Consider the following 12021-nt stretch of genomic DNA (forward strand, 5'->3'; position numbering starts at 1 on the left):
TCAGAATCCCATGGGAATGTGACTTCATCAACTTGCGCTGTTGCAGGCACAGTTCTGAAGTAGGGGTATACAATAGGGTGAGATTACTTCACTAAGATTAACCAGGTAATCATAAAGATATGTCCCATGCCTTGCGAGCCAAGGCATGCATGCTAATAAAACAAAGTTAATTCACACATAACAACAACAACAACAACAAAAAAATAAATTTGATGCTACTTTGACGCATTGCATCTAGATGAGTGGCATGTCAAGTTTGTCGGGTTGCAGTGCTGCGTTTGTTTTACTTCCGAGGAGACGTTTGGGCAGCTTGCCCAGACCAGCTTACTCGTTTAAATCCCATTCTGCTTGTTGTCGCAGCGGTCCCCCGCTCCCTCAGTGTCAGCGGCCAGGTTGAGAGAGTTGCTCTTGCTGGTTAGAGTGTTGATAGAGCTTTCTGTCATAAAGCTGGCGGCCCCGACCTTTGATCCCTCACTACACGAAGAGAAGAACAGATAAGGGCTTCAGCCTGGTGCACAGACATGACTGGCCTTTGCTTTTAATGATTCTGTGGACACAGAAAATTCACTCTCTTCAGCCCTGTATTTCTTAGCCTCTAACTACTAGAATCATGGAATCCCTACAGTGTGGAAGCTGGCCATTTGGCCCAGCGAATCTGCACCGATTCTCTGAAAAACATCCCACCCAGACCCACCCCCACCCTACCCCTGTTACCCTGCATTTACCATGGCAAGCCTACCTAAGCCTGCACATCACCAAACAATATGGGACAATTCAGCATAGTCAATCCACCTGACCTGTACATCTTTGGATTCGGGGAGGAAAACCGAGCACCCGGAGGAAACCCACGCAGAACCACGAGGGGGAAGTGCAAGCTCTATACACACACACACACACACACACACACACACACACACACAGTCGTCGGAGGTTGAAATCGAACCCAGCTCCCTGCTGCTGCAAAGCAGCTGTGCTAACTACTGAGCTGCCACTGGATATGACTCTCTGGCTGAATGAGGACTACAACAGGACAGTGTTAAACGTACACTCATTGACACAAACACCCAACCTAAAGTAGATTTTCATTGGAAATAACATGACAAGGCAACCCTCAAGACTAGAGCTATCTAAAGTGCCTCACAAAAATACAATAGGCAACACAAAACACTCGGCAGTGTCAAGATGTGCCTCTAGAGCACCACGCGCACTCTGACTGGGAGGGAATTAAGTTGATCAGAGTACAATTGAAAACATCTGTGATCGAGACGGTCGACCCTTTAAAGCTGCAACAGGACATCCAGGAGAATAAGGGACTCCAATTGTGGAATTTAGGGAGTGCCATCCCAAACTCCAATGCCCCCGGATTACTGTAGAATGCAACTGTGGCAAAAACAGTGCCCATCTTGACAGGAGTTAGAATACGACCTATCCTTTACACCACAGCCAAAGTTGTGTTGATCATCAAATTTGGAATACAGTCAGTTCTTTCACTGCCGTGTTCACAACTGAACCTTCCGACCTTGTGCAGTCAGAATATTCTAACCCTCTTCAATCCAGTCTCTCTCAGGATTTTAAAACAAGAGAACTGTTCACCTCCGGTGCTACTTTGTCAAAATGGTCAGTCTGTGAGACTGCAGGCTATTAGATTCACCAGATGCCATGATCTGCATTGGAAGATTAGCTCAATGCATACTGCATTTACAAGTGTGACAGCAGCTAGCTTGGCCAAACAGAACTTGGAACCGGGCCTGCATACCTGAGTTACTACAGTCAGTGACACTCACTTGCAGACATTGGATGTCGTGTCTCCCTGTATCTCTACCGAAAGCCTACACTTTGTCAATGGCACAACCTCTTGGCTCATGGAAACACATGCCAAGAAACTCATCAGAATGGGACATGGTCCTTACTCAGAGAGGGTGTCAAAGCTCGCTAACTGTGGACGCGCTCTGATTGAACCACGGTGATAAAACACTAGGCTCAGAGTTGTTACCTGAGGGAAGGCTGCAGGTCCTCAGGGGCCTTATGCTGCTGCTCAGACTGCCCATTCTCAGTCTGATTGTTAGGTGCCAGTTTATACTGGATATCAAGCGAGGGACGACTTTCCTGCATATTAAATATAAAGAATTATGATCCATCAGCTAGGAATGCTGTCACAACATTATTACAGACAGTTAGAGCTGGAGGATGTTACGGGGAATTACATCAGGCAAAACAAGGAAATGGCAAAGACTTGCAAGCAAACATTTATTAGCCTTCACAGTGGAAAGCCCACGAGCATCTCAATAACAGTATAATATCAAGGGGAAGAGAGGAGCAATGTCAAACAATCCTTATCACTGGAGGACAAAGTGTTAGGCAAACGGTGACCTTTCTCCAGGTCCTCTGGACTTGTTGGCGTGCCTCAGACACTTGAAAGAAGGGGCCAGAGGGATAGTGGATGCATGGATGGTAATCGTCCAAAATTCCACAGAATCTGTCATGGCTCCAGCAGATTGGAAAAATGCGCATATAACACCACCGTTGGAAAATGGAGGGAGACGGGAAACTATGGGCCAGATAATCTAACATCTGCCATTGGGAAAATGCCATTACTAGGAGTAGGACATGAGGAAAATCAGAAGACAATCACAGTCAACAGGAATTAGTGAAAGACAAATCATGTTTGTCAAACTTAGAGCTCTTGGAGGATGTAATAAGTAGGGTCAATGAGGTGGAATGAGAAGATGTGCTGTATTTGGATTTCCAATAGGTGCCAAAGAAAAGGTTACTGCACTTTTTCATCATTTGTTTATTCTTCTACCTTTATATTCTATGTTTTGATTAATGTTTCTGTGTTTTAAGGGGACACCAGAGAGTGGCAACACTATATAATCCTTTTTGTTGCATTTTGTAAATAAACAAAAGTGATAATATATAAATAAATAAACGGAATCACAAAGCAACAGCTCATGGTGTCCAGGGTTCTGTGTTAACATGGATAGAGGATTGATTAACATTCTGAGGAGGCTTGACAGGAGGAATGCTGAAAGAATGTTTCCCCTCAACGGGAAGTCTACAACATGGGACTACAGTTTTAGAACACAAGTTGTGGAGATCATGGGGCAAGAGACACTTTGGGAGGATGAGAGGACAGTGAATTCAGAAGTGAGATGAATGTTGCAATCACGGAGGATGAACGTTCACAGTACAGAGGCTGAAAGGATGAGGGATGAAAGCAATGAAGAAATTTCAGTGAGTAATCTGGTGTGGTAACATGTGTGGGTGGTACAGGATGAGGAATTTCTGCAGGTGGTGAGACGGGTGGAGGAAGGTGTGTAAACCAAGAGATGAGAAAGTGCCGGAACAGCACGAGGTTGGGACAGACTGCGATTTTGGGGATGGTTGCCACCACAGTGGTTTGGACAAAGGGCAGCCAGCCAGAAAGGAAATACTAAAGGGGAAAATGTTTTGAATTGCATTTTAATTGTTCAGTTACATGCAGGTAATACACATTAAATGGGAATTCACCTGCACCCTTATAAATAGACAAACTGAAGGGCTTTTGCCCAAAACGTCAATTTTCCTGCTCCTCGGATGCTGCCTGACCTGCTGTGCTTTTCCAGCATCATTCTGATCTAAACTCTGATTTCCAGCATCTGCAGTCCTCACTTTTGCCAAATTAAAACGTTGTCCATGAGCGTGCTTGTTATGTGCACATTTGTAAATAACTGGCTATAAAACTATGTAGATAGGCTCCTGTCCATTTTTCACAATCTGCAACATAATTCAGTCCTCAACCAGCAATCTGTAAAAGCCATGCCAGTGTATGATGTTCCTGTAATGACATGGGCCTTGGTCACAAGAGATTTAGATTACTTAGATTTAGACTATTTAGTGTGAAAACAGCCCCTTCGGCCCAACAAATCCACACCAACCCTCCGAAGGGTAACCCACCCAGACCCATTCCTTTACATTTACCCCTTCACCTAACACTACGGGCAATTTAGCATGTGGACTGTGGGAGGAAACCAGAGCACCCGGAGGAAATCCACGCAGACACGGCGAGAATGTGCAAACTCCACACAGACTGAGGTGAGAATTGAACCCGGGTCTCTAGCGCTGTGAGGCAGCAGTGCTAACCACTGTGCTGCCCTAATGGACAGATGGACAATAACAACTGATCCAGGACTGGGTAAGGATGGGAAGTGGAAAGGTGGAAAACATGGGCACCCATTGGACATTGGGGGGGGGGGGGGGCAGGGAAGAGTTTGGTGAGAGTGCAGGTTGGGGTGGAGCTACCAGGATTCCTCAAGGGATGCCAAGAGGGAAGATATTGACTTTCTTAAAAGGTGCCAATCTGGTTCATTGGCAGAATAGGAAGTTTGGGATAGGGGTTTGTGATTACATCAAAGATGCTCAGAAATGAAACATGATGAGAAGGAGAGAGCAGTCTAGGCAAGGTAAAGAGAAAATTGGAAGAAATGGAAGAATGGGAGTAGAGAAACTAAGAAAAGGCAAACAAAAGACTAACCACCGTAGAAGATGAATGACCCTGGGAGAAGACATTTGTCTCCCTCAAATGAGAAATCCCCTACTTTTTTGATATGGCCTGGAGTTTTAGATTGCCCCACAACAGGGTACATGCATTTAGCATCTACCCTGTCAAGTCCCTTCAGAAACTATAAAGGGGAAATTAGAAGGGAGTTCCAGTTACAAATCATGAGGCTGGGATGGGATAACGTTGATATGAGCGAGACACACAACATGGAGCATCATGTTGTCTCGATTCCACCAAAGATCACAACATCAGAAAAATCTGAAAGTATTCCTTTACCCCATATCCCGACATGCCATTACTATCCAAATAATCAACCAAAGCCCTCTTGAATCCCTGAAGATGTGAACAATGAGTGAAATCTGAATTCTTTGAAGGACAGACTATCAAAGAGTGTATTCCTGGAAGTATTTCCTTGGTAATGTAGACTCTAATTGTGGGCATAGTCAATTCTGGAAAAAAGGGCGAGGTGGAGATAACCATTAGATCCACAAGGAATGGGGAATTCAACTCAGTTCAGTTCAGTCCAGCCCTGGGCGCAACACTAGAGGTAGATGTGATTATTCAGGGGGCAGAATATGTTCCTCGGGATGATAAGCTTCAGTTATGTAGGTAGATTGGAGAATGATCTCCTTGGCAGAGATTGTTGAGAGAAAAAGTGATCAAGTTGTTCAAAATCATGAGGACAGAGTGGACAGGGAGAAACAGTTCCCACCGGTGGGCGGATTAGAACCAGAAGGCACCGATTTAGAGAGCGGGGAAAAAAAGCCACAGAGAGGACATTTTCTTACATCCAGCGAGTGGTTAGAATATGAATGTGCTGCCTGTGAGTGTGGCAGAGGCCAATTCAATTGAGGCTTTCAGGGGGGAATTGGCACTTGATGAATTGCTCCTTCAAAAGGCTCATCAAAGACATGACAAATAGAGCAGCCTACTTGTCTGGCATAACCATTCTGTGATTCTCTGTGAGCCCATGAAAATGATCTGTCAGCCAGGAAACACACAGTCACAAGCTAAAGCTAAAAAGCAAGTAAGACCAGTCATAAACTGTCAACAAGTGGGAGACAGACTGAGAGACCAAGTTACCATCAAACCTAACCGAATATCAGATGCATGACTTTGGGCAACGGTTTTTTTTGGGGGGGGGGGGGGGGGGGTGAGGGGCTTGGAGCCAGGAGCTTACCCCTTTGGGAGGAAAGTCGGCAGCAACCTAAAAGATTCACATCAAGCATCCAAGGAGCAGGAGAATCAACGTTTCGGGCATGAGCCCTTCTTCAGGAATGAGGAAAGTGTGCCCAGCAGGCTAAGATAAAAGGTAGGGAGGAGGGTCGGTGGAAATGCGATAGGTGGAAGGAGGTTAAGGTGAGGGTGACAAGGTGAGGGTGATAGGCCGGAGTGGGGGTGGCGGTGGAGAGGTCAGGAAGATGATTGCAGGTTAGGAAGGTGGTGCTGAGTTTGAGGGTTGGGACTGAGACAAGGTGGGGGGAGGGGAAATGAGGAAACTGGAGAAATCTGAGTTCATCCCTTGTGGTTGGAGGGTTCCTAGGCGGAAGATGAGGCGCTCTTCCTCCAGCCGTCGTGTTGCTATGGTCTGGTGATGGAGGAGTCCAAGGACCTGCATGTCCTTGGTGGAGTGGGAGGGGGAGTTGAAGTGTTCAGCCACAGGGCAGTTGGGTTGGTTGATGTGGGTGTCCCAGAGGTGTTCCCTGAAACGTTCCGCAAGTAGGCGGCCTGTCTCCCCAATATAGAGGCGGCCACATCGGGTGCAGCGGATGCAGTAAACGATGTGTGTGGAAGTGCAGGTGAATTTGTGGCGGATATGGAAGGATCCCTTGGGGCCTTGGAGGGAAGTAAGGGGGGAGGTGTGGGCGCAAGTTTTGCATTCCTTGATAATGTAGACTCTAATTGTGGGCATAGTCAATTCTGGAAAAAAGGGTGAGGTGGAGATAACCATTAGATCCAGAAGGAATGGGGAATTCAACTCAGTCCAGTCCAGTCCAGTCCTGGGCGCAACTCCCCCTCCCACTCCACCAAGGACATGCAGGTCCTTGGACTCCTCCATCGCCAGACCATAGCAACACGACGGCTGGAGGAAGAGCGCCTCATCTTCTGCCTAGGAACCCTCCAACCACAAGGGATGAACTCAGATTTCTCCAGTTTCCTCATTTCCCATCCCCCCCCACCTTCGTAACTTGCAATCTTCTTCCTGACCTCTCCGCGCCCACCCCCTACTCTGGCCTATCACCCTCACCTTAACCTCCTTCCACCTATTGCATTCCCAACGCCCCTCCTCCCTATCTTTTATCTTAGCTTGCTTGGCACACTTTCCTTATTAGGTAAAAACAATGACTGCAGATGCTGGAAACCAGATTCTGGATCAGTGGTGCTGGAAGAGCACAGCAGTTCAGGCAGCATCCAACGAACACTCATGCCCGAAACGTCGAATCTCCTGCTCCTTGGATGCTGCCTGACCTGCTGTGCTTTTCCAGCAAAACATTTTCAGCTCTGATCTCCAGCATCTGCAGTTCTCACTTTCTCCTAGATTCACATCAAGCCTGTCCCACAGCCAGAATACAGGGTGTTGCTCCATAGGACTCTTGCTCTTCATTAGGAGAAGGCCCCACCCCCTAGGGCTGTACAGTCTGATTATCCAGCATCCCCAGCAACGCCAGAGGTCGGTAAGTAGTGCTACCAAGATAACTACCAGTCCCAAAGGTTGCATCCAGGTCAGTAGGGATAAGGTGGTAGAGTTGGCCATCTTAGGGAGCGTGTTGCTCAAAAGGAGGTAGTCGGGCTTTTAAAATCAGCACAGAAGGAAAGGAAAGGGGCAATTCTAAAACTTCATTCAGGAAACACAGGCATCACTGTCATTTATTGCCCATCCCTAGTTGCTTTTGAAGGTGGTGCACAGCTGCCTTGTTGAACTGCTGCAGTCCATATGGTGTAAGAATATCCACAATGCTGTTAGAAAGGGCATTTCCCAGTGAAGGAACGGTGCTATATTTCTAAGTCAGGATGGTGTGCAGCTTGGAGGGGAACTCGCAGGAGGTGGTGGTGGTGATGGCATCCCCAAACATTTGCTGCCCTTGTCCTTGTAGATATAGTGGTGATCATGCATTTGGAAGGTGTTGTCTGAAAAGCTTGGTGCATTTCTGCAAGGCAAAGTATAATATGTGGGAGGGTTTGTGTCCAGTGCACACAAGACCACCCTCTGACCCAAACAAGACCTGCTCCTTCCACATTTTTAAAATCTTGCAAACAAAAAAGAAATTGCCTACTGCTGCCTGTTCGCTCACTCATGCTAACAACAACATTGGAGGGGGTGGGGGAAGAGGTGCAAGGGTCATTTTGAGCTTCAAACAAGAGCTTGGGAGCCAAATTACAACAACGATCCACTGATGAAAACCAAGAGCAGGCATGCTTAAGGAATTGGCTATTAATCCAGTAACTTTTAAATGTGTAGTTTGTACTAGTAGTTGGGGGTCATATACATCCATTACTGGACCCAGGGGAATTTGAACCCCAAAGGACAAATAATGGCCAGGAGAAAGATGTACAGTAAAGAGCGTTGCCATCCCTGGATCAGCTTCTTCAATGGGACAGTCGAGGGGTTACGCACTGGTCTCACAGGAGAATTAATCCTGCTTTAGGCAGGAATGTGTTGCTCTATGGTAACAGAACTCTGTTAGTCTGAGGATTAGAATAAGCAGTGATTGGGTTGAAATGTTCTCACTCACCGTTTCCAGCTCATGCTTTCGCTTGCCAATCTCCCTCTCGACCTGATGCAGCTCCAAGCTCAGCTGCTCACTGGACATCAGGCTGGGCCATGAAGTGTGCTGTGGAGGTGGCTGGCTGGAGACCTCTCGCTGCAACAGCACTGGGCTATTAGCAGGCTGAAACACGCAAGGCCAAACAAGGACAGGTCAAAGAGAATCAGTGGGCACTTTCAAATCTCTCCAGTCCAAAACTAGTCTGACTGCACTCACTGCCTCACTAACTCACACCAAGTGCTGTTCACTGTTCTCGAGGGGATAGGTCCAGTCTTTTTAATCTTTCCACATAGGACTGAGAGGCAATGCTTTCACAGAGGTTGGTGCATGTGTGAAATAAACTGCCAGAGGAAGTGCTAAGTACAGGTACAGTTACAACATTTAAGAGACATTTGGACAGATACATGAATAGGAAAGGATTAGAGGGATATGGGCCAAATGCAATCAAAGGACTAGTTTAGTTTGGGGAACATGGTTACAGTCACAATGATGTACGGAATCAGACCCGCTGGTCCAACTTGTCCACGTCAACCAGATATCCCAACCCAAACTAGTCCCACCTGCCAGCACCAGGCCCATATCCTTCTAAACCCTTCCTATTCAAATACCCATCCAGATGCTTTTTAAAGTGTTGCAATTGTACCAGCCTCCACCACTTTCTCTGGCAGTTCATTCCACACACGGGCCGTCCTCTGCCTGAAAAAGTTGCCCCTTAGGTCTCTTTTATATCTTTCCTCTCGCACCCTAAACCTATTCCCTCTAGTTCTGGACTCCCCCAACCAGGGAAAGACTTTGTCTATTTATTCTATCCATGCCCCTCATGATTTTATAAACCTCTATAAGGTCACCCCCCTCAGCCTCTGACGCTCCAGGGAAACAGCCCCAGCCTATTCAACCTCTCCCTATAGCTCAAATCCTCCAATCCTGGCAAGTTCCTTAGAAATCTTTGCTGAATCCTTTCAAGTTTCACAACATGCTTCCAATAGGAAGGAGACCAGAATTGCATGCAGTATTCCAAAGGTGGTCTAACCAATGTCCTGTACAGCCGTAACACAACCTTCCAACTTCTCTACTCAATGGTCTGACCAACGAGTTCTTCCCTATCCTACCTACCTGCAACTCCACCTTCAAGCAGCTATGAACCTGCACTCCAAAAGTCTTTTTGTTCAGTAACACTCCTTACCTTTAAGTGCATAAGCCCTGCCCTGATTTGCCTTTCCAAAATGCAGCACCTCGCATTGATCTAAAATAAACTCCATCGGCCACTCTTTAAGCCCATTGCCCTAACTGATCAAGATCCTGTTGTAATCTGATGGCATTGTCTAGAGGGACTGAAGGGTCTGTTTCCTGTTTCCTATTACTCGATGGTTTTTGCCTTTTGTCATGCATATCCTCTGTTAACCTGTTCCACTGTCTTCCATGTTAACCCCACCCTGTGCTTCTGCATACTCTCCTCTGTCCGGGTGTTCATCAACAGGTGGTAGGCAGACAGGCAGAACACGGGGTTTAGTTACTTGCCTCCATTCCTCGGAGCTGGTTCTGCTGGCTGATCTGCTGGTTCACTTGCTGCAACTCCAGCCTCAGTTGCTCCCTATCTGTTGGAGGCATTTGAGCCACAGTGTGTTTTCCAGACACTTCTTGAATGTTCAGTCTCTCTCTGGAATGTAGTAATTCATTGGTCAATAAACATGCGTGCACTTAAAAAAAAACAATCCAATTTTGCCCCTTCTCTCCTGAAGGTGCTGACCCTCACTGGGGACAGGTCCACAAGCTTCACTTTTCTCTGCTGACGGTGATGGACGTGCTGGATTGTGAAGTTTGCCTTCTCTCTCTCTCTCTCTCTCTCTCTCTCTCTCTGAGTTCCACACACTGAATGAGACAGCGTCCAACAAATTGTTCCTTCTGCCTCAGAGGTGACTACCTACAGGTAGCTTCACCGCAAGTCTCACACAATTACATAACAGACCACACAAACAGGCACTCTAAACTGGCCTTTACACTCCATCCTTCATCTTACCGGATCAATTTAGCTCCATATTCCTTCACATGCTTATACTTATTTCAGTTCAGCCTCTCCTTACTGGGGGCAGTTTGATATTTGCCCCACTGTCTAACCATACTCAGTGAGAGTGCTACACACTGATACATACAGAGACCATTTGGGGAAGATGGAGTCAAAGGTGGTCAATGATAGGTGCGATAGGGTTAGGTAGATCTTACCTGTCAATGAAATGTCCCTGAGTAGGCATGGTTTGGTGTGACGAGTAAGAGACTGACGAGCTTGCCCAACTATTGTGGCTTCCATATGGATTGTAATCTACAGAAGATAAAAAAAAAGACATGGTTAGAGAAGCTTTCACCAGCAGGAGAAAGCAGGCTGTGTTCTTGACATGAAGCGTGAAATTTCAGGTACATGAGCAATTCTGTCCTGTGTGGACATTATCCACAGACTGCTTTCAGCTCAAAGGCCATACAGTTCCACAGTGCTGTATTACTTTTGCTGACCCTCGGAACATCCCCATTAGGTATAACTGTTCTAAAGAAGGGTCACTGTGCTAGAAACATTAACTCTCACCAGAAATCTGTTGAGCTTTTCTGCAATTTCTGCGTTTGTTTTTGTTTTAATTACCTCAAAGCAACAGATAGGTAAAATAAGTCTCAGAGGACCACAGGGGTACTCTCTCTCTCGAGAGTGAGAAGGAGAATCCTTTAAAGGTAATCTCAGTTGGCGTGGGGATTGAACCCATGCTCTCGATGTCACTCTGCATCATAAACTGGACATCCAACCAACTGAGCTAAGCAACCCCAAAAATGGCAGATCGTCAGGACCAGGTTAAAGTAAATACTGCTCGCATTCATACTCATTGTGACGGGAGAGTTACACCAATGGGTCAGGGAGAAATAAAAGACAGCATCTTCATCATATTATTCTCTAACAGATCTTGGTGGGTGACCAGGGTTCAGATACAGAACACTTCCACATGGCATTGATATCTAGCAAGAATTAATTTCTACTGAGATTCCATAACAATGAAGGTCAACATACAACTTGTCTTCTGATATGTTAACTTGTGGTCCTTACACACCCAGGTTTATCTAAACAATTAGAGGTTCCACAGCTTTTACAAAAAAAATTCTGCTTTTCTATTTTTTTGGGGCAGGTAAATAATCTCAAACTTTACAGCATTATAATCTGTCTGCCGCCATGTCGCCCATTCCTTTAACTTGTCTCTCTCTCTGTCCTCTACACCTTACTTTGATATCTTGCTGTCCAGCAATATGAGGTGAAGACAGCCACCTTGATCACTCATATAATCTATTCATAGCTGAGGCCTCAGCACTGAACCTTGCAGTATTCCAAGAGAGACAGACTGCCAATTTAAAAGTATTCCACTATATACCCACTGTGATTCCTGTTCAGTTAACTAATCCTCTATCCATGACAATGTGCCGCCAAGTCAATGAACTCTTATTTTGATGATTAATTATGTGATGAATATGAAGTATACTTTTTTTCGGAAATTAAGTAATGGGAATGTCAGGATGGGGTTCCGACGTCAGTGATGGGAATATCAGAATGGAATTTCGTCAGTGATGGGACGATCAGAATGTGATTACAATGTCTATGATGGGAATATCGGGACGGTATTAGAACTGACACTGATTGTAATATTTCAGAAGGAGGTATAACCAGCATTGTCCTGAATATTTAGA

General features: G+C 46.0%; 1 protein-coding gene across 3 annotated transcripts in view; it reads right to left on the reverse strand.

Moving 5' to 3' along the window:
* Window positions 1–318: 318 nt before the first annotated feature.
* rc3h1a (ring finger and CCCH-type domains 1a) overlaps window positions 319–12021 on the reverse strand; it is a 115753-nt gene continuing 104050 nt past the window's right edge. For all 3 annotated transcript variants that reach the window (XM_060830064.1, XM_060830065.1, XM_060830063.1), the window contains exons 16-20: window positions 10528–10624; window positions 9826–9964; window positions 8275–8430; window positions 1994–2106; window positions 319–474 (exon numbers count right to left, since the gene is read on the reverse strand). In XM_060830064.1, the coding sequence (XP_060686047.1) occupies window positions 333–474; window positions 1994–2106; window positions 8275–8430; window positions 9826–9964; window positions 10528–10624 (647 nt within the window). In that variant the 3' untranslated portion in view covers window positions 319–332. The remainder of the gene's footprint in view (window positions 475–1993; window positions 2107–8274; window positions 8431–9825; window positions 9965–10527; window positions 10625–12021) is intronic.

The sequence above is a fragment of the Hemiscyllium ocellatum genome, chromosome 9, assembly GCF_020745735.1.
Source record: "Hemiscyllium ocellatum isolate sHemOce1 chromosome 9, sHemOce1.pat.X.cur, whole genome shotgun sequence".
In the NCBI taxonomy this organism is placed as follows: Eukaryota; Metazoa; Chordata; class Chondrichthyes; order Orectolobiformes; family Hemiscylliidae; genus Hemiscyllium; species Hemiscyllium ocellatum.